General features: G+C 40.7%; 2 protein-coding genes across 2 annotated transcripts; both read right to left on the bottom strand.

Annotated features, from left to right (window-relative positions):
* Window positions 1-4,056: 4,056 nt before the first annotated feature.
* Window positions 4,057-4,977, bottom strand: LOC146615713 (olfactory receptor 6N2-like). The gene has a single exon (XM_085374716.1). It carries the CDS (start codon window positions 4,975-4,977, stop codon window positions 4,057-4,059), a length of 921 nt encoding a protein of 306 aa, XP_085230842.1.
* A 10,050-nt stretch (window positions 4,978-15,027) lies between these two features.
* Window positions 15,028-15,987, bottom strand: LOC146615712 (olfactory receptor 6N2-like). The gene has a single exon (XM_085373801.1). It carries the CDS (start codon window positions 15,985-15,987, stop codon window positions 15,028-15,030), a length of 960 nt encoding a protein of 319 aa, XP_085229927.1.
* Between the last annotated feature and the right edge of the window lie 7,573 nt (window positions 15,988-23,560).

The following is a 23,560-nucleotide window of genomic DNA, read 5'->3' as shown; positions in this document are numbered from 1 at the left end:
AACAGTTGGTTGCTGGGGTGAGAGTGGTCCTTGATGATATTGCCAGCTCTGCTGAGGTACCGAGAGTTTGCAGTGACCTCCAGGCTGGGCAGAGAGCAGCCAGTGATCTTCTGGGCTGTGTTGATGACCCTCTGCAGTACTTTCCTGTCTGCAGCTGAGCACCCTGCATACCATGTTGTTATGCCGTACGTTAGGATGCTCTCTATGGTGGCTCTGTAAAATGTCACCAGCAGCCTCTCCTCCAGGTTGTTCCTCCTGAGCACTCTCAGAAAGTGAAGACGCTGCTGGGCCTTTTTAACCACCGCTGTAGTATTTGCAGTCCAGGAGAGGTCATCAGATATCTGCACGCCCAGAAACCTCATGGAGTGTACCCTCTCCACACAGCTCCCGTGAATGTAAAGTGGGGCCGGGTCTGCTCTGCCCTTCCTGAAGTCCAAGATAAGTTCTTTAGTTTTCGTGGTGTTCAGTTGGAGGTTGTTAACTGAACACCACTCAGTCAGTCTGTTGACCTCATCTCTGTAGTCCGACTCATCCCCCCTTGAGATGAGTCCAACCACTGTGGTGTCATCCGCGAACTTTATGATGGTGTTTGAGAGATGGGTAGGGGAGCAGTCGGATGTGTAGAGCGTAAACAGGAGGGGACTCAAAACACATCCTTGTGGAGACCCGGTGCTGAGTGTGATGGTGCTGGACCGGTGGGGGCCGAGTCTGACAGACTGTGGTCTATTTGTCAGGAAGTCCTTGATCCAGAGGCAGATGGGGGTGGAGAGTCCCAGGTGAGACAGTTTCTGGACCAGGATCTCCGGGATGATATGATTGAATGCTGAGCTGAAGTCCAGAAAGAGCATTCTCACATAGCTTCCTCGGTGCTCCAGGTGACTCAGCGCAGTGTGGAGCGCTATGGTGATAGCGTCCTCGGTGGAACGATTTGTCCTGTAGGCAAATTGGTGGGGGTCCAGAGTGGGAGGCAGACCGGCCCTGATGTGCTGACAGACCAGTCTCTCAAAGCACTTCATCACTACAGGCGTAAGTGCAACAGGCCTGTAGTCATTTGGGCTGGCCACGGCTGTCTTCTTGGCGATGGGGATGATGGTGGAGGTTTTGAGGCAGGGCGGGACGGTGTTTGATGACAAGGAAAGGTTGAAGATTTTAGTGAAGACTCCGGTCAGTTCGTCAGCACATGCTCTGAGAACCTTTCCATGTATTCCATCAGGACCTGCCGCCTTCCTGGGATTCACTGACCTTAGAACACACCTCACTTGGTGCTCCCTAAGTGTTAGTGTGCCAGTGCTGGGGGCGGGTGGAAGTGGTGTGGCAGCTGAGGGCTTGGTCGTCTCAAAGCGGGCGAAGAAACGGTTTAGATCCTCAGCCAGTGAGGCATCAGTCCTAGATGTTGCCTGGTTATTGCTTCTGTAGTTGGTAATGTGATTGATCCCCTGCCACATTTTTCTGGGGTCGTTGTCAGCAAAGTGATCTTCAATCCTCCTCCTATAGGCAGCCTTAGCTTTCCTGATGCCTCTACTCAGGTCTGCCCTGGCCGCCCTATACGCAGCCCTGTCCCCTGACTTGAAGGCAGTGTTGCGGCTTTTTAGGAGGGATTGCACTTCGCTATTCATCCAGGGTTTTTGATTTGGAAACACCCTGACCCTTTTGTTGACGGTGACATTGTCAACACAGTTCCTGATGTACGAGAGTACAGTGTCCGTGTACTCCTGGAGGTTGTGGCTGGAGAATAAATCCCATACAGTTGTTGAGAAGCAGTCCTGCAGTTGAGAAAGGGCTCCTTCAGGCCAGGTTTTTATTGTCTTTGTCTGGGGCTTTGTTTTTCTCAGCAGGGGGGTGTAGGTGGGGGTGAGGGACATGCAGAGGTGGTCAGATCCAGCCAGGTGGGGGAGGGGTGTCACTCTGAAAGCATGCCTGATGTTTGAATAGACATGGTCCAAAGTGTGTTCTCCTCTCGTAGCAAAGTCCACGAACTGGACAAATTTAGGAAGCACAGTCTTTAGGCACGCTTTGTTAAAGTCGCCGGCGACAATAAAAACCCAATCGGGGTGGGCAAGCTGTTGTTTGTTTATGGTGTTGAGCAAGAGGCTGAGAGCTGTGCTAACGTTAGCATCCGGCGGTATATAAACAGCTATCACAATAACTACTGTAAACTCCCTCGGGATGTAAAAAGGTCTGCACGAGACTGCCAGAACCTCCAAATCAGGAGAACAGTGTGTGTGAATGATCCTGCTGTTACAACACCACTCGTTATGCACGTAAACACATAGCCCCCCTCCTCTGCTTTTACCTGAGTTGCTGTTTCTGTCATGCCGGTGTAGCGTGCGGCCTGCTAACTCGACTGCAGCGTCGGGAATCAGCGGGTGAAGCCACGTCTCCGTAATAAGAATAATTTCCGCTTCACGCGTGTGAAAATTGCATATTTTTAAGTGCGACCAGTTTGCGTTGGACGCGCTTCGAGGTGCGAATGTGAACGTGACCAGCTTGGGGCTTCTGGCGCTTTTTAGTCGTGTCTATCGCGTTCGGTGTGAACGCACCCTTATACTGCCTTCCCTTCACTGGCTTCCCGTTAATTCCAGAATTGAATTCAAAATCCTACTCCTCATATACAAGGTCTTGAATAATCAGTTCCCATCATGTTTTAATGACTTTATAGTACCATATCACCCCATTAGAGCACTTTGCTCTTGCACTGCAGGCTTCTTTTTCCCAGAGTATTATAAAGTAGAATGGGAGGCAGAGCCTTCTGTTTTCAGGCTCCTCTTCTATGGAACCAGCTTCCAGTTTGGATTTTGGGGACAGACATTATCCCAACTTTTAAGATTAGTCTTAAAACTTTTCTTTTTGCTAAAGCATATAGTTGGGGATGGATCAGGTGACCCTGAATTGTCCCTTGGTTATGCTGGAATAGGTGTAGGCAGCTGGAGGATGATGCATTGAGTATTTCTTGTTCAGTCATTTTTTTCACTCACTGTGTGTAGATAGATAGATCTCTCTGCATTGAATCATTACGTCTTATTAATCTCTGGCTCTCTTCAGCATGGCTTTTGACCTATCTTCCTCATCTCACCCCCACTGGTTGCAACAGGTGGCCGCACCTCTCTGAGCCTAGTTTTGCTGGAGGTTTCTTCATGTTAAAAGGGAGTTTTTCCTTCCCACTGTTGCCAAAGTGCTCGCTTATAGCGGCTCATATGATTGTTGGGTTTCTGTCTTCACACTCAGGCAACGGTCGTTGGGATTTGTATAAAAAATATTGAATTGAAACCAATATGAACTGTTAAAATGTATCCCAGTTTCTGTTCATTCACCCTAGTTATCCAGTTCTTGCTCACCATATGTTTTACACACATATAAATGAACAAAAGATTACTATACATTGTACAATAACTTGTCATTTTATCCAATTTCGACTTTTTTCTATCACTCACATTTACATTAAATCAGAGAATGAACCTGTTGTATATCAAGAAAGTCATTTCCTTTATACACTCACACCCAACAGTCCGGTTTGCTGTCCTCGTGGAGACATCTCATTGACATATTGCTTTCTTTCGCAACTTACCCTAACCCAGTGATTCGCAAACTGTGGTAAGTGTACCAGTGGTGGTACTTGGGCTCCCTCTAGTGGTACCCGGGAAGTCCAGATTTTGTGTGTGTGTGGGTGTGTGTGTGTGTGTGTGTGTGTGTCTGTATGTATACATATATATGTATAGATGTAATTGGCATGTGATAGATATATTGATTTGCTGTAGTAAATTACAGATTTTGGTCCCCACAAAGTAAAAACCAGTACACACACACAAACACACACAAAAGGCCAGCAGAATTTGACTCTTTTTACTAAATCATTTTCATAACAGCGATTAATAATCTGTGATAAAGGGAAATGAAGGAAAAACCTGAAATCCAAGCATGTTTAGACTTTAAATATTACCAGCATCAGTCTAAAAAGTTAAATATCTTTGCTTTATGACCATTACATATGTCAGCACTAAGAGAATAGACTTGAACACTTACATAAATGCCATAAATAATAGTGCAGTGATTTCAGTGTTATTTAACTAGACACAATAATATCTTGAGATGTTTAGAAATTTCATTCATTTTGAGTCCATATATAATTGGATTTAAAAGAGGATGAAATAAAATCAACTCAAAGGTCAATATCAAACGGAGAGTTTTTGATAAGTCTGTTTCCAGTCGAACTATAATTATATCAAAGGAAATAAAACAAGAAAAGTGAATTAAAACCAGCAGGTGGGGTAAACATGTCTTTACAGCTTTTTTTCTCACTTCTCTACACCTTTGGTAAGATATTTTAAGAATCTTGATGTATGAAAAAAGTATGAAAAGCAAAGGTAGAAGGGCAATGTTTATCAACATGACCACACCATATATAGATATTGCTACTGACGGCACACACTGAAGCTTGTGAACTGAATTATTACAAAAAATTCCTGTCAGAGTAAAGCTACAGAGTTTGACATTAGAATACAACACACCTAACATCAAGGCTTCAAAAGCAGGTATAAGCCAAGCTAAAATCAGACATACATATATAGTTATTCTATTCATAATAACTGGATATTGCAGGGGTTTACATATAGACACATACCTGTCATATGCCATTGCTGCCAACAGTAAAAATTCTGAACCAACCGAGGTGTAATATGATAAACCTTGGAAAAGACAGAGTGGATATGATATCATCTGTTTTTCAGACAAAACATCAGATAAGAGCTTTGGATAGATAATCATGCTGTAAAGAACAGAGTTGATTAACAAAGCTGCAATAAAAATGTACATTGGCTCGTGAAGGTTTTTGTGAGTCCAGATAAGGAAAACTATAGTGGAATTAAAGCAGAGTATCAGAATATAAAGTGTAAATATGATCACAAAATAAAGATATCTGTATTTGTGCAATTCTGCAAACCCACCTAGAGTTAGCAATGTTACATTTAATTCAATATCCATTTAATGAACAAAAATGTTATTTACTATACAACTAGATGACATAAATGGTATTCATTAAAAATCAAATGAAAAGACAAGTCTTAATGTATTGTAGTAATGCTTTTCCAGCACCGAACTAAGAAGTAATTGGCTCTGTGGCTTTGTTTTATCAGACAATTTCCCATTCTCAATGGGACTCATTAAGTTCTTCAAGAACATGTAAACAACTTCACCAAACTTTATCAGTTGATATTTTTGTCTGTGTGATCTATCATCGTACAGCATACCTCATAGAGAGGTGAGTAGACTTAGTAGTGTAGATAAAATAATAATAAAATATCATTATTATTATTATTATTTGTGTATAACTTTCTATAACCAAAGTGCTTGCTGGTACAGGAGAAGCACTTCTAGTATATATTCTGAGCCCAGGCCATGAAGGACAGGTAATTAGTAAAATCTTAAAATCAATTCTAATGCAATATGTAAATTTTTCTTAGTCTTTAGAAGATGTCTAGCTGCTGTATTTTGCACGATTTACAGTCAATTTAATGCTTTCTGAATGATACCTGTTAGAAGACCATTACATTACTGTATTTTTTGGATTATAAAGGTGCACTTTAAACCCTTGATTATGTTGAATGATGAATTGAAGGCAAAAAAATACTGAATGCAATTCTAACAAGCTTGAAAGTCAATATGTGTTCAACACAGCTTAAACTCTTTTGAGCAAATTTTACTGAATGTCTTTAAATAGTCTTCAGGAATAGTTCTCCAGGCTTCTTGAAGGGTATCCTAAACCATTAATGTTGAGGTCCTGGTGCTGTAGACATCAGTCCATAACTGACAGTGTTCTGCAGTGTTGTTGTTTTTTTCGTTGTTGTTGTTTTTTAATTCCAGGTTATTGAAAGCCATTGCTAATTAGATATTTTCTAAATTATATCACATGGTGGATCAAACTCTGACATAACTTATGAAAGTGACCAACATTATTAGAGACAAGGAAACAGAAGCAGGGCTACAGAGTAGGGCTGAACGATTATGGAAAATAATCTAATTGCGATTTTTTGCCCCAATATTGCGATTGCGATGCGATATGCGATTATTTTTTAAGGTCTTTGTCTTCTGTATTTTTAAACAAAGACAAGCAATACATCATATAGTATGGCCAATACTATATTACATTAATTTTAAACTGTTCTTTCCTGGAAGACAGACCTCTGTTATGATGACATGAGGTGATGCATGAATTGATGACTGACATTTTTATTTAACTTCTTCAATCACAACAGTATATTTGAACATACACAATAGTTTATTTTTAGCTTACAAACATCTGAGCGTAAAGTGCTGACAAGGAACCCTGGTGTAAACATTAAAATGAAAGTCAGTACAATGTGCAGATTGCAGAAATATACATAAAAAAAATCAGTGGCTTTACCACACTCAGTTTTTCGACATCTGTGAACTACTAGACAGTCATTCAATTAAAAAATAATATTAAATAAATAAAACTATCCATCCATCCATCCATTTTCATCCGCTTTGTCCGGGGCCGGGTCGCGGGGGCAGCAGCCTAAGCAAAGAGGCCCAGACCTCCCTCTCCCCAGCCACCTCCTCCAGCTTATCCGGGGGAATACCAAGGCGTTCCCAGGCCAGCCGAGAGATATAATCTCTCCAGCGTGTCCTGGGTCTGCCCGGGGGCCTCCTCCCGGTGGGACATGCCTGGAACACCTCACCCAGGAGGCGCCCAGGGGGCATCCTTGTCAGATGCCCGAACCACCTCAGCTGGCTCCTTTCGATGTGGAGCAGCAGCTGCTCTACTCTGAGCCCCTCCCGGATGGCCGAACTTCTCACCCTATCTCTAAGGGAGAGGCCAGCCACCCTTCGGAGGAAGCTCATTTCTGCCGCTTGTATCCGCGATCTCGTTCTTTCGGTCACTACCCACAGCTCGTGGCCATAGGTGAGGGTAGGGACGTAGATCGACCGGTAAATTGACCGGTAAATAAAACTAATAAATAAAAAATACACACATCTTACTGATCTCTGCAGTCAGTAACATTACACATAAAGTGCAAACATAATAGCAATTGTATAAACACACACACAAACACGCCTTTAAAGTTTAAAGGCGTGAAATTGGACGGTCTAGTTCTGATTAGCGTCACCGCTGTCTCCGTGGAGTTTAATAAACTCGGCCGTCTGCTTCTTGCTATCTAAAATATAACCAGACACTGGTGTAAATTCTCGACTGTCTCATACTTCTGTTTAATAAGTTTTCTGTTTGACGTTTAGTCAGCTGTGTGAAAACCAAGGAGGAACCCACCCGGGGGATTAATAAAGTTTTATTTTATCTAATCTAATAACTTTAATCTCAGCCAAACCGATTTACTCACGAACAAACAAAACACTGAAAAAAGCCCAACAATAACATTTTTAGGTTGTCTAAGTGACTTATATATTACGTTTAACCCGAGCAGCGAAACTCCGCGGTGATCTGAAAATGATGTGCCGGGAGTTGTGCCGTTCTCGGCCGCATCAGTAACCCTCGAGCTCCCGGCTAGCTGTCGAGCTGGTGGGTAGCAGACGCCTCTGAAAACGTCGAAGCACTTTTGCAAATATGGGATATCTTGATAAACCGAGCAGATATTTGATGTTTACACAACTACTTTCTCGCCTGAAAATATGTTAAAAGTTTATTTTGTGACCCAGAAAGATTAGTATGAGTAATTTTAAAACTTAGTAGCGGCCGCCATTGCTGGAAACTGGAGTTTGGCTGGGCTGCGCTATGAATTCTGGGATATGGTAGTAATTTGGACAGCCTTCGGCGCGTCGCTGTGACGTAATCGGTCTACAAATGCGGCCTCAGGAGGATGCAGCCCATGAATTTGGACATGTCCAGAGTATAATCGCAGCCTTTGCGGTTAGAAAATTGCACTTGATCATGTCGCGATATTATCGCAAATGCGATATATCGTTCAGCCCTACTACAGAGTCAGAATACAAACAGACTAAAGAAGTCTCTCCAGAAAAAAAAGAACCACTGCCCAGTATTTACATCATACCCTGAAGTATACCTTGAAGAACCTGGAGAGGTTAATTCTCAAACATCTCACAACTCTGGTGAGTAAACTGCTGGATCCCCTGCTGGTCACTTACTATCCTAGTATTGGGGTGAATGATGCAGTCATGTACCTCCTGCACAGATCACTGTCACACCTGGAGAGTACTGGAAGCACTGTGAGATTCATGTTTTTTTTTTCTCCCTTCCTAACGGCCACCTCCAGAAATTCTCTGATGATACAGTCATTGATGGATGTCTGAGGGGAACGATCTAGAGTATAGGAAAATCATCACCGACTTCATCATCTGGTGTGAATTCAACCAACCACCATCCATCGCACCAGTGAACATCCATAGTTTGGATATTGATGTGGTCGACACATACAAATTCCTGGGTGATCCAACATATCACCCTAATTTAATTTAGCCTTCTGTTTATTTTACTTTATACCTCGTGTATTTATATTTATTCAGTCGGATCTGTTTCCAGCCCTTTTTAAACTACTTTAAACCACTTTGATCTCTAATTTTCACTTGGTGAGGGATTATTATGTTCTTCCTAGTCTGAACTGCTCTCTTCACCTGAGCTGCTATCCTGTTCTGAGTCACTGTCTTCTTTGTTTCTTACAGTCACGTGCAAAATGTCCCTTTTTTCCACACTCCCAGCATGCAGCGCTAAAATTACTGTTTGGTGTGTATCTAAGTCTGCCTTTACCTCTTGCTCTTCCAATATGCATTCCTCTCCCTTTCTTTTGGATTATTCCTGCTCCAGCTTATTGTTTTTCTAAACATTTCTCATCAGGTGTTAATTTTACTTGTTTATTTCCCATTTTCAAAGATTTTGCTGGGCCGTCACTGGCACGCTTGACTTCAGAGTGGTTGCTGATACTCCCTTCTACTTCACTTCTAAAAAATGAAGCGGTATCAGTTTTATGAGATAAAACTCAACCGTTGTCCTTTGTCACCAGTACGTGAGCCTCAAGCAAAGAAAACAAAAAATGGAAGTAGTTCAGCAGCATATTGTGCTGTAAAATCAACTTACTTCCAGACAAATACACATAGACATTTGCGCCCTTCTACAATTTGTTACGAAGTAATTACGACTACCTCTAAAACCTAAGTCTAATTTGGTTCGTTACGGCGTAATTGCGGCTACTTCTAACCTATTTTACGCGTTTCATTAAACCTTTGCGGTGGTTTTATATACCAAAATAATGTTTCTCACCCTCAGATGTCTCACTGGTGGTTCGGATCGTCAGACTGAATCCCACCGCCGTGGACCAGACTATAAACACCTGCCCGCACCCGAATTCACGTCCCGGGGCTTTCTTCCTCGTCTAAGAGGAAAACCTTTTGGTGGCAGTGGTTATTATTATATTCACATGCTTCCATCTTCCATCAGTGGTCAGTGACAACTCGTACTTTTCGACTCTCCTTCTTCTCCCTCCTCGCGCTCACAGAAACATAACAGGTATTGCAGTCCATTCTCCCTGCAGCACAGACTACACTGCCCATGAGGCTACTTTCTTCTGCAACACTCTGCCTATTGCCTTCATAATAAATTATTTTGAATAATAATTTTTAAAAATATTTCTTCAAGTCATTAGGCGGCCGCAAGTACAGGTGACATGGGGCGCGAGATTCAGACACAGGCATTAGAGCCTCTTAATGCGTGCTTTCTTTGGGTTTCCACTGGCGTGGAATTACCAAAAATAGAGAGGGCATAGCCTAATATATGAAACAGGGAAAGACCGCCGTGTAATCCATTTATTTCAATAAGGTAACTGTATTCTGAATACCACCTTTTAAAACGGTAACTGTAATGGAATACAGTTACTCATATTTTGTATCTTAAATATGTAACGCCCGTACAATTATTCCATTACGCCCCATCACTGCCGGCAGGGTGCAGGTGTTGAGTGGCCAGATGTTGTTCTTCCCATTCAACTGACTATTCAAAACTTGCTCTAGCTTGAAGTTGGCCTTTAGTGTTGTTCTGTCATGGTTGGCTGTGTGGCAGGCAGGCAGGAGTGGTGAACCCAAAATGCAGGACTCTTAGGAAACGAGGTTTAAACTGAAAATGCAGCTTTATTGCTGGAACAAAACTTCAACATAAAATAAAACTCACAAAAGCAAACAAAACTCTAACTGAGGTGCAGGAGGCCTGGAAGTCATGAACACACAGCAAGTTGAGGGTACGACAAGACAGGGAGCACAGGAAAACACAGGGCTTAAATACACAGGGGAGTAATTAGGAAATGGACAACAGGAGGGAGACACAGCTGGGAGAAATTAGGCTAACGAGACAGGAGAGAGGTAAAACTAAACACATTGACATGAGACATGAACTTTCAGAATAAAACAGGAAACTAACAGACACAGAGAACCAGACAGGACACTGAACTTGGCAGGCAGACTCACGAGCAGACACAGTGACACCATGGACAGACAGAGGGAACACAGGCAGGCATGAAACAAACACACTAACACATAGCAAACCTAAACAAAAGACAAGGCAGAATAAACAAGAATATAGAAGAATATAAAGAAACACAAAACACCGAGTCCTCAGACTCAGGACCATGACATGTTCGCCACATCCCCACTGAATTGAAGGCTCTTAGCATTCTATGCATTCCATTGAGTCAACGGCTTTCATTTTCATTTTTCTCCTTGTGTGATTAAGTCTTACCTGTAGGCCATTCTGTGGATACAGTGATGTTAAGGATCTCTGCCTGTAAAATCTCCTCAAACACATGCATAGCAAAGTAGAATATTACCAAGCTCTCAGAGCTTCGCGATTAATAATCAATACTCTTTTGATGTATTTGTTTCGCAACTACTTTCTTCTCCTTTCCCCGTTTGCCACTGATGAACTGATAACACTATCGGAGTTATTACTGTACAACTGTGACATTTAAGAAATCAAAATATTCATATTTTCATTCATTCTTGTGTGTGTGTGTGTGTGTGTGTGTGTGTGTGTGTGTGTGTGTGTGTGTGTGTACATGCGCACTCGCATATGCCTTAGAAGAATGAAAAAAGGTACTTCAAACTGTATGATGCAATTTACTTCATAATATCAACATGGCCCCTTAAGGCGAATTCATGACTTTAACATTTGGCTACACAAAGCTGCCCCCTGGTGAGTAAGGAGCCGGCTCGCGTTGTTCACTTCAAAGAGTTGGCTCTAAGAGCCATTTTTGTGCCATTTCGTTCGTGACCGACACGTCACTAATTTGTATTCAGCCAATCTTGATATCTGATCACTCAGATCACTGCAGCGTTGACCTGCCCCACACTAAGACTAGGGCCTCAACATAGTCAAAATGAACATACTGTCATGTCTTAATTTCCTTTTATTCATGTTGCCACTTCTCCCTCCTCTGTCTTGCTTTAAGAATATACACTCTGTGGTGTCTAAATTTATTTGGAATGGGAAAAGGCCATCAACATTGCTACAGTTTTACTACTGGTCATTCAAAATCAGGGTGCTTAGGGGGTTGTTACTACCAGAGATGGGCAGTAACGCGTTACTGTAATCCGATAACTTTTTTCAAGTAACGAGTAAAGTAAGGGATTACTATTGCAAAAACGGTAATTAGATTACCGTTACTTTCCCGTAGGAATGCTGCGTTACTGCGTTACTAAAACCGTGATTTTTTTGCGAGAATGTCTCATGACAGTGACGTAAGCGAGTGGACGTTCGTGACAACAGCTGTGTGCAGATCAATGGATAATATATCGAGTGTGGGAGAGAGTATGAGCATGCAGCGTTTAAAGCGTGGAAGTACTGACCTTACTTTAAGTTTGATTCCATAAAAAGTGACAAAAACATTAGTGTCCGTTGTGCGTGGGAAGAAAACTTCTTTTTACAGCGAAAAAAACCTCTAAACTTCCAAGCAAGCACCAAGTGCGCTACGACGTAATGGGAAACTCACAGAGAAACTCGCGGATTCTTCCACTGACCGCTGCGGCACACCTGCACCAGGGTAAACCTCCGCCTACCCTACTCCTGCTTTACAGGTGAAAATAGAGCAACAGGACCGCTGAGTCTCTGACTTTATTTATTTTCTGCTGTGTTTTACTTGCATCTATTTGAAAGAGTGAGTGTAAACACACAAAAATATTTTATGTGCTGGAATGTGCAGAAAATAGGTTTAAATATTAAACAAATTTCTTCCAGTCAGAGAATGTTGCATATAATTAAATTTTTGCTTGATGCATAAAGTTAAAAGATTAAAACTAATAAAACAAGTTTTAAAAAGAGACTTTTCCATTTGATTACATTTTGTATGATGGATTATGTAGAAAAAGTAGAATTGGACTGAAAGATCTATCGCTTTATCACCTATTCAGGTTGTAAATCGTGTTTTTAAAAAGTAACTAAGTAATTAATTACTTTTGAAAATAAGTAATCAGTAAAGTAATGGGATTACTGTTTTGGGGAAGTAATCAGTAATTAGTTACTGATTACTTTTTTCAAGTAACATGACCAACACTGGTGAGGAGTAATCCGAAGCGAACACAGCAGCCGCCCTGCACAGCGCTACCCTTCCAGCGCGTCACACAGACCCGCCGTGTTCCCCCGCAGGAAACAAGCATCGAAGGCGTTTGGAAAGGGAGGGGGATAAGTGTGTGTGTGTGCGTGTCCATAGTTCGCCCTGCCAGGCTAAGTAAACAGTCTACCAGCCAACCCAGGTGGCCTTGTATGGAGTGGGAAGGAACAGACTAAACACAGTCGTTATCAGGGTGTTTTTGTTCGGCTCCAGCCTTGCAGCTGGCGCCAAAGGGGCTATCCGCATGAAGTGATGGTGCTTTTTACTTTAGTGCGAACAGCTCATATGAATTTCAAAGCAGTTCTACAGTCCAACACTGGTCTCTCAATCTCCTGTTGGAGAGCCGCGAGCTTCGCCATACTTGCGTTCTTTGATGTTGTCATTTCTTGTGCTCATGATGTTGGTTTTGATATCTGTTGAGAGGGAAACATGAAGATGAAACCAGAAGATGTCCTTAAGTTGTCATGTGATGTAAACTGTTTAGAACTCATACATATATACCAACAAGACAGTGTACATCACTGTCACAACAGCATTTGTTGTCATCCAAAGGTTTTATGGTTTTTCCTATAATACCTTGTGGCCACTCTCTAGTCAAAATGCCCTGACCGATTTTTTGTCCCAGTCCAGCTGACCAGGTGGTCAAGGTGCGGCCTCATGGTCTCTTGCTTCTACAGCCGAACAGAGCAGGCGGGCTAAAACTTTGTTATCGGTAAGCTGAAGAAATTAATCTCTAACGAGTTAAAATGCCATCCAAACTGATAATGTTCACAAAGTATAATTTTGTACTTGTCGTAGAGGACAGAGTGAAACCAGAAGGTTTACTGAGCTGTGGCTTCATGTAAATGCTGAGCATCCACTCGACGGCGGTAAGCTAAATGTGGCTAATCAGACACGTGATGTGCGGAGTGTGGGTACAGTTGTTGGGTGTCTCTGAAACGCACTGTTGATATGCTAGTTAGATCGTTAACCAAGTCATTAACATGTGAAAAGCTGTAAATGGTTAAAACAGCTGAAAATAAGTTTATGAGAGATAATTGTAAGCAGACTTTATGCTGCTTCCTGCTTAATTTTTTGATGTCAATCATTTGTTTTACAATACAGTGGAACCCCGACTTAGGAATACCCCATTTAACGAAAAATTCAAGTTACGACGGCACTTAACGGCAATATTTCTGCCCGTGTTATGGCAAAATGCCCGTGTAACAAAATCCACTGTCTCTGATTGGCTGAGCCCAGAATGCCTACAATGCCCACAATGCCTTCCAAATCATGTGACAACCCCCTTGGCTTTCGTACTTGAGCTTCGCTGTTCCACTTGAACGACGTATTGTTGTTGCAGTTAGCAATTAGCCTATAGCCTACCATTCACTCAAAAGGCGCGATGGGTGCTTCGACTTACGAAAATTTTCGACTTCTGAAAGACCCTCGGGAACGAATTAATTTCGTAAGTCGGGGTTCAACTGTACTCAGTATTGAATACTTGGAGGTAATTTTTAGTGTATTTCCACTTGTACTAGTAGGCCTATGATACAAGCGGGATTAAGCACATCTATTCTAATACTCCTATTCGTGGACTGAGTCCTTGTGTTTACATGTTATTGAAATTATTTGCACTTTGTTCGGTTTCTGATAAGCGTTTGTGTATTGCTCCAACAATGACTTTATATCTGATGGATCTAATGAATGTTTACCATGAAAAGTGAATTATATGGTGACTATAATTCCTGAATGTTTGAAGCCCTGTAGATCATCTTTAACATTGCTGCAGGTTACAACTTCAGGTCTCAAAGTCAAATGAACACTGCAGCATCACTGAGAGTTAAAAACTGTATAAATTATTTCACCTTTAATAAAATGGGTGTTCTGTTTTACAAAGTGTAACAATTACATTTAACATCCAGGTATTCATGAAAACAGAATTTAGTAAATTTAACAGAGTTAGAAATTAGCATTGAATTTACACATTACACTATACAATACACTATATTATGTTTATAAATAATGAGTTATGGAAAGTTCAAAAGAATTTTTCATTAAAAAAAACTATATATATATATATATATATATATAACTGAGAAAACAGAAGACACTGTGATGAATATTCACATGCTTGTCAGCATCAAAGAGAGACTTCTACTAATTGATTCATTCTACTAAATTATTTTTATGTGAATATACAATAGTAAATAATAATCTATGACAATATAGAAGGGAAAATGTGAAATGCAGGCATATGAGATGTTTAGAATTTAAACATTACCAGAAACAGTTTAAGAAATTGTTTGTCTTTGTTTTATGACCATTATGTTGTCATCAATAGAAGAACAGAAATCAACATTTACATAAATGTCATGACATTTCTATAAATTTGATCTCTTTTCCTCTGTCTAGTATGTAAAATCGGAGAAAAGGTACTCCATTGTCTAGTTTGCATTACAATTTAAAATTATATGCCATACATTTGATAATAGGGCAGTAATACCAGTGTTATTAAACTTGACAACAATATTTTGATATGTTTGAAAATTTCATTCATTTTGAGTCCATATATGATTGGATTTAAAAGAGGATGGAATACAATTGACTGAAACGTCAATGTCAAACGAAGAGTTTTGGATAGATCAGAATCCAGTCGAACTATAATTATATCAAAGAAAATAAAACAGGAAAAGTTGGTTAACACCAGCAGGTGGGGTAAACATGTCTTTACAGCTTTTTTCCTCACTTCTCTACAACAATGGTAAGATATTCTAAGAATCCTGATGTATGTAAAAAGTATGAAAAGCAAAGGTAGAAGGGCAATGCTTATCAACATGACCACACCATATATAGATATTGCGACCGAGGGCACACACTGAAGCTTGTAAAGTGAATTATTACAAAAAATTCCTGTCAGAGAAAAGCTACAGAGTTTGACATTCGAATACAACACACCCATCACTGAGGTTTCAAAAGCAGGTATAAGCCAAGCTAAAATCAGACATACATAAATAGTTATTCTATTCATAATAACTGGATATTGCAGGGGTTTACATATAGACACATACCTGTCATATGCCATTGCTGCCAACAGTAAAAAGTCTGAACCAACCGAGGTGTAATATGATAAACCTTGGAAAAGACAGAGTGGATATGATATCATCTGTTTTTCAGACAAAACATCAGATAAGAGCTTTGGATAGATAATCATGCTGTAAAGAACAGAGTTGATTAACAAAGCTGCAATAAAAATGTACATTGGCTCGTGAAGGTTTTTGTGAGTCCAGATAAGGAAAACTATAGTGGAATTAAAGCAGAGTATCAGAATATAAAGTGTAAATATGATCACAAAATAAAGATATCTGTATTTGTGCAATTCTGCAAACCCACCTAGAGTTAGCAATGTTACATTTAATTCAATATCCATTTAATGAACAAAAATGTTATTTACTATACAACTAGATGACATAAATGGTATTCATTAAAAATCAAATGAAAAGACAAGTCTTAATGTATTGTAGTAATGCTTTTCCAGCACCGAACTAAGAAGTAATTGGCTCTGTGGCTTTGTTTTATCAGACAATTTCCCATTCTCAATGGGACTCATTAAGTTCTTCAAGAACATGTAAACAATTTCACCAAACTTTATCAGTTGATATTTTTGTCTGTGTGATCTATCATCGTACAGCATACCTCATAGAGAGGTGAGTAGACTTAGTAGTGTAGATAAAATAATAATAAAATATCATTATTATTATTATTATTTGTGTATAACTTTCTATAACCAAAGTGCTTGCTGGTACAGGAGAAGCACTTCTAGTATATATTCTGAGCCCAGGCCATGAAGGACAGGTAATTAGTAAAATCTTAAAATCAATTCTAATGCAATATGTAAATTTTTCTTAGTCTTTAGAAGATGTCTAGCTGCTGTATTTTGCACGATCTACAGTCAATTTAATGCTTTCTGAATGATACCTGTTAGAAGACCATTACATTACTGTATTTTTTGGATTATAAAGGTGCACTTTAAACCCTTGATTATGTTGAATGATGAATTGAAGGCAAAAAAATACTGAATGCAATTCTAACAAGCTTGAAAGTCAATATGTGTTCAACACAGCTTAAACTCTTTTGAGCAAATTTTACTGAATGTCTTTAAATAATCTTCAGGAATAGTTCTCCAGGCTTCTTGAAGGGTATCCTAAACCATTAATGTTGAGGTCCTGGTGCTGTAGACATCAGTCCATAACTGACAGTGTTCTGCAGTGTTGTTGTTTTTTTCGTTGTTGTTGTTTTTTAATTCCAGGTTATTGAAAGCCATTGCTAATTAGATATTTTCTAAATTATATCACATGGTGGATCAAACTCTGACATAACTTATGAAAGTGACCAACATTATTAGAGACAAGGAAACAGAAGCAGGGCTACAGAGTAGGGCTGAACGATTATGGAAAATAATCTAATTGCGATTTTTTGCCCCAATATTGCGATTGCGATGCGATATGCGATTATTTTTTAAGGTCTTTGTCTTCTGTATTTTTAAACAAAGACAAGCAATACATCATATAGTATGGCCAATACTATATTACATTAATTTTAAACTGTTCTTTCCTGGAAGACAGACCTCTGTTATGATGACATGAGGTGATGCATGAATTGATGACTGACATTTTTATTTAACTTCTTCAATCACAACAGTATATTTGAACATACACAATAGTTTATTTTTAGCTTACAAACATCTGAGCATAAAGTGCTGACAAGGAACCCTGGTGTAAACATTAAAATGAAAGTCAGTACAATGTGCAGATTGCAGAAATATACATAAAAAAAATCAGTGGCTTTACCACACTCAGTTTTTCGACATCTGTGAACTACTAGACAGTCATTCAATTAAAAAATAATATTAAATAAATAAAACTATCCATCCATCCATCCATTTTCATCCGCTTTGTCCGGGGCCGGGTCGCGGGGGCAGCAGCCTAAGCAAAGAGGCCCAGACCTCCCTCTCCCCAGCCACCTCCTCCAGCTTATCCGGGGGAATACCAAGGCGTTCCCAGGCCAGCCGAGAGATATAATCTCTCCAGCGTGTCCTGGGTCTGCCCGGGGGCCTCCTCCCGGTGGGACATGCCTGGAACACCTCACCCAGGAGGCGCCCAGGGGGCATCCTTGTCAGATGCCCGAACCACCTCAGCTGGCTCCTTTCGATGTGGAGCAGCAGCTGCTCTACTCTGAGCCCCTCCCGGATGGCCGAACTTCTCACCCTATCTCTAAGGGAGAGGCCAGCCACCCTTCGGAGGAAGCTCATTTCTGCCGCTTGTATCCGCGATCTCGTTCTTTCGGTCACTACCCACAGCTCGTGGCCATAGGTGAGGGTAGGGACGTAGATCGACCGGTAAATTGACCGGTAAATAAAACTAATAAATAAAAAATACACACATCTTACTGATCTCTGCAGTCAGTAACATTACACATAAAGTGCAAACATAATAGCAATTGTATAAACACACACACAAACACGCCTTTAAAGTTTAAAGGCGTGAAATTGGACGGTCTAGTTCTGATTAGCGTCACCGCTGTCTCGGTGGAGTTTAATAAACTCGGCCGTCTGCTTCTTGCTATCTAAAATATAACCAGACACTGGTGTAAATTCTCGACTGTCTCATACTTCTGTTTAATAAGTTTTCTGTTTGACGTTTAGTCAGCTGTGTGAAAACCAAGGAGGAACCCACCCGGGGGATTAATAAAGTTTTATTTTATCTAATCTAATAACTTTAATCTCAGCCAAACCGATTTACTCACGAACAAACAAAACACTGAAAAAAGCCCAACAATAACATTTTTAGGTTGTCTAAGTGACTTATATATTACGTTTAACCCGAGCAGCGAAACTCCGCGGTGATCTGAAAATGATGTGCCGGGAGTTGTGCCGTTCTCGGCCGCATCAGTAACCCTCGAGCTCCCGGCTAGCTGTCGAGCTGGTGGGTAGCAGACGCCTCTGAAAACGTCGAAGCACTTTTGCAAATATGGGATATCTTGATAAACCGAGCAGATATTTGATGTTTACACAACTACTTTCTCGCCTGAAAATATGTTAAAAGTTTATTTTGTGACCCAGAAAGATTAGTATGAGTAATTTTAAAACTTAGTAGCGGCCGCCATTGCTGGAAACTGGAGTTTGGCTGGGCCGCGCTATGAATTCTGGGATATGGTAGTAATTTGGACAGCCTTCGGCGCGTCGCTGTGACGTAATCGGTCTACAAATGCGGCCTCAGGAGGATGCAGCCCATGAATTTGGACATGTCCAGAGTATAATCGCAGCCTTTGCGGTTAGAAAATTGCACTTGATCATGTCGCGATATTATCGCAAATGCGATATATCGTTCAGCCCTACTACAGAGTCAGAATACAAACAGACTAAAGAAGTCTCTCCAGAAAAAAAAGAACCACTGCCCAGTATTTACATCATACCCTGAAGTATACCTTGAAGAACCTGGAGAGGTTAATTCTCAAACATCTCACAACTCTGGTGAGTAAACTGCTGGATCCCCTGCTGGTCACTTACTATCCTAGTATTGGGGTGAATGATGCAGTCATGTACCTCCTGCACAGATCACTGTCACACCTGGAGAGTACTGGAAGCACTGTGAGATTCATGGTTTTTTTTTTCTCCCTTCCTAACGGCCACCTCCAGAAATTCTCTGATGATACAGTCATTGATGGATGTCTGAGGGGAACGATCTAGAGTATAGGAAAATCATCACCGACTTCATCATCTGGTGTGAATTCAACCAACCACCATCCATCGCACCAGTGAACATCCATAGTTTGGATATTGATGTGGTCGACACATACAAATTCCTGGGTGATCCAACATATCACCCTAATTTAATTTAGCCTTCTGTTTATTTTACTTTATACCTCGTGTATTTATATTTATTCAGTCGGATCTGTTTCCAGCCCTTTTTAAACTACTTTAAACCACTTTGATCTCTAATTTTCACTTGGTGAGGGATTATTATGTTCTTCCTAGTCTGAACTGCTCTCTTCACCTGAGCTGCTATCCTGTTCTGAGTCACTGTCTTCTTTGTTTCTTACAGTCACGTGCAAAATGTCCCTTTTTTCCACACTCCCAGCATGCAGCGCTAAAATTACTGTTTGGTGTGTATCTAAGTCTGCCTTTACCTCTTGCTCTTCCAATATGCATTCCTCTCCCTTTCTTTTGGATTATTCCTGCTCCAGCTTATTGTTTTTCTAAACATTTCTCATCAGGTGTTAATTTTACTTGTTTATTTCCCATTTTCAAAGATTTTGCTGGGCCGTCACTGGCACGCTTGACTTCAGAGTGGTTGCTGATACTCCCTTCTACTTCACTTCTAAAAAATGAAGCAGTATCAGTTTTATGAGATAAAACTCAACCGTTGTCCTTTGTCACCAGTACGTGAGCCTCAAGCAAAGAAAACAAAAAATGGAAGTAGTTCAGCAGCATATTGTGCTGTAAAATCAACTTACTTCCAGACAAATACACATAGACATTTGCGCCCTTCTACAATTTGTTACGAAGTAATTACGACTACCTCTAAAACCTAAGTCTAATTTGGTTCGTTACGGCGTAATTGCGGCTACTTCTAACCTATTTTACGCGTTTCATTAAACCTTTGCGGTGGTTTTATATACCAAAATAATGTTTCTCACCCTCAGATGTCTCACTGGTGGTTCGGATCATCAGACTGAATCCCACCGCCGTGGACCAGACTATAAACACCTGCCCGCACCCGAATTCACGTCCCGGGGCTTTCTTCCTCGTCTAAGAGGAAAACCTTTTGGTGGCAGTGGTTATTATTATATTCACATGCTTCCATCTTCCATCAGTGGTCAGTGACAACTCGTACTTTTCGACTCTCCTTCTTCTCCCTCCTCGCGCTCACAGAAACATAACAGGTATTGCAGTCCATTCTCCCTGCAGCACAGACTACACTGCCCATGAGGCTACTTTCTTCTGCAACACTCTGCCTATTGCCTTCATAATAAATTATTTTGAATAATAATTTTTAAAAATATTTCTTCAAGTCATTAGGCGGCCGCAAGTACAGGTGACATGGGGCGCGAGATTCAGACACAGGCATTAGAGCCTCTTAATGCGTGCTTTCTTTGGGTTTCCACTGGCGTGGAATTACCAAAAATAGAGAGGGCATAGCCTAATATATGAAACAGGGAAAGACCGCCGTGTAATCCATTTATTTCAATAAGGTAACTGTATTCTGAATACCACCTTTTAAAACGGTAACTGTAATGGAATACAGTTACTCATATTTTGTATCTTAAATATGTAACGCCCGTACAATTATTCCATTACGCCCCATCACTGCCGGCAGGGTGCAGGTGTTGAGTGGCCAGATGTTGTTCTTCCCATTCAACTGACTATTCAAAACTTGCTCTAGCTTGAAGTTGGCCTTTAGTGTTGTTCTGTCATGGTTGGCTGTGTGGCAGGCAGGCAGGAGTGGTGAACCCAAAATGCAGGACTCTTAGGAAACGAGGTTTAAACTGAAAATGCAGCTTTATTGCTGGAACAAAACTTCAACATAAAATAAAACTCACAAAAGCAAACAAAACTCTAACTGAGGTGCAGGAGGCCTGGAAGTCATGAACACACAGCAAGTTGAGGGTACGACAAGACAGGGAGCACAGGAAAACACAGGGCTTAAATACACAGGGGAGTAATTAGGAAATGGACAACAGGAGGGAGACACAGCTGGGAGAAATTAGGCTAACGAGACAGGAGAGAGGTAAAACTAAACACATTGACATGAGACATGAACTTTCAGAATAAAAACAGGAAACTAACAGACACAGAGAACCAGACAGGACACTGAACTTGGCAGGCAGACTCACGAGCAGACACAGTGACACCATGGACAGACAGAGGGAACACAGGCAGGCATGAAACAAACACACTAACACATAGCAAACCTAAACAAAAGACAAGGCAGAATAAACAAGAATATAGAAGAATATAAAGAAACACAAAACACCGAGTCCTCAGACTCAGGACCATGACATGTTCGCCACATCCCCACTGAATTGAAGGCTCTTAGCATTCTATGCATTCCATTGAGTCAACGGCTTTCATTTTCATTTTTCTCCTTGTGTGATTAAGTCTTACCTGTAGGCCATTCTGTGGATACAGTGATGTTAAGGATCTCTGCCTGTAAAATCTCCTCAAACACATGCATAGCAAAGTAGAATATTACCAAGCTCTCAGAGCTTCGCGATTAATAATCAATACTCTTTTGATGTATTTGTTTCGCAACTACTTTCTTCTCCTTTCCCCGTTTGCTACTGATGAACTGATAACACTATCGGAGTTATTACTGTACAACTGTGACATTTAAGAAATCAAAATATTCATATTTTCATTCATTCTTGTGTGTGTGTGTGTGTGTGTGTGTGTGTGTGTGTGTGTGTGTGTGTGTGTGTGTGTGTGTGTGTGTGTGTACATGCGCACTCGCATATGCCTTAGAAGAATGAAAAAAGGTACTTCAAACTGTATGATGCAATTTACTTCATAATATCAACATGGCCCCTTAAGGCGAATTCATGACTTTAACATTTGGCTACACAAAGCTGCCCCCTGGTGAGTAAGGAGCCGGCTCGCGTTGTTCACTTCAAAGAGTTGGCTCTAAGAGCCATTTTTGTGCCATTTCGTTCGTGACCGACACGTCACTAATTTGTATTCAGCCAATCTTGATATCTGATCACTCAGATCACTGCAGCGTTGACCTGCCCCACACTAAGACTAGGGCCTCAACATAGTCAAAATGAACATACTGTCATGTCTTAATTTCCTTTTATTCATGTTGCCACTTCTCCCTCCTCTGTCTTGCTTTAAGAATATACACTCTGTGGTGTCTAAATTTATTTGGAATGGGAAAAGGCCATCAACATTGCTACAGTTTTACTACTGGTCATTCAAAATCAGGGTGCTTAGGGGGTTGTTACTACCAGAGATGGGCAGTAACGCGTTACTGTAATCCGATAACTTTTTTCAAGTAACGAGTAAAGTAAGGGATTACTATTGCAAAAACGGTAATTAGATTACCGTTACTTTCCCGTAGGAATGCTGCGTTACTGCGTTACTAAAACCGTGATTTTTTTGCGAGAATGTCTCATGACAGTGACGTAAGCGAGTGGACGTTCGTGACAACAGCTGTGTGCAGATCAATGGATAATATATCGAGTGTGGGAGAGAGTATGAGCATGCAGCGTTTAAAGCGTGGAAGTACTGACCTTACTTTAAGTTTGATTCCATAAAAAGTGACAAAAACATTAGTGTCCGTTGTGCGTGGGAAGAAAACTTCTTTTTACAGCGAAAAAAACCTCTAAACTTCCAAGCAAGCACCAAGTGCGCTACGACGTAATGGGAAACTCACAGAGAAACTCGCGGATTCTTCCACTGACCGCTGCGGCACACCTGCACCAGGGTAAACCTCCGCCTACCCTACTCCTGCTTTACAGGTGAAAATAGAGCAACAGGACCGCTGAGTCTCTGACTTTATTTATTTTCTGCTGTGTTTTACTTGCATCTATTTGAAAGAGTGAGTGTAAACACACAAAAATATTTTATGTGCTGGAATGTGCAGAAAATAGGTTTAAATATTAAACAAATTTCTTCCAGTCAGAGAATGTTGCATATAATTACATTTTTGCTTGATGCATAAAGTTAAAAGATTAAAACTAATAAAACAAGTTTTAAAAAGAGACTTTTCCATTTGATTACATTTTGTATGATGGATTATGTAGAAAAAGTAGAATTGGACTGAAAGATCTATCGCTTTATCACCTATTCAGGTTGTAAATCGTGTTTTTAAAAAGTAACTAAGTAATTAATTACTTTTGAAAATAAGTAATCAGTAAAGTAATGGGATTACTGTTTTGGGGAAGTAATCAGTAATTAGTTACTGATTACTTTTTTCAAGTAACATGACCAACACTGGTGAGGA

This window comes from Diplotaxodon limnothrissa, linkage group LG16 (genome assembly GCF_057381915.1).
Source record: "Diplotaxodon limnothrissa isolate DT_005_m linkage group LG16, D_limnothrissa_male_GT1.1, whole genome shotgun sequence".
NCBI classification, from domain to species: domain Eukaryota; kingdom Metazoa; phylum Chordata; class Actinopteri; order Cichliformes; family Cichlidae; genus Diplotaxodon; species Diplotaxodon limnothrissa.
Note: the sequence above shows the minus strand (reverse complement) of the source record. Positions and strands in the feature narration are given on the sequence as shown.

What these genes read in the sequence shown, in the direction of transcription:
- LOC146615713 (XM_085374716.1), bottom strand. Translation starts at nt 4,977, where the DNA reads ATGGATATTGAATTAAATGTAACATTGCTAACTCTAGGTGGGTTTGCA.
- LOC146615712 (XM_085373801.1), bottom strand. Translation starts at nt 15,987, where the DNA reads ATGGATATTGAATTAAATGTAACATTGCTAACTCTAGGTGGGTTTGCA.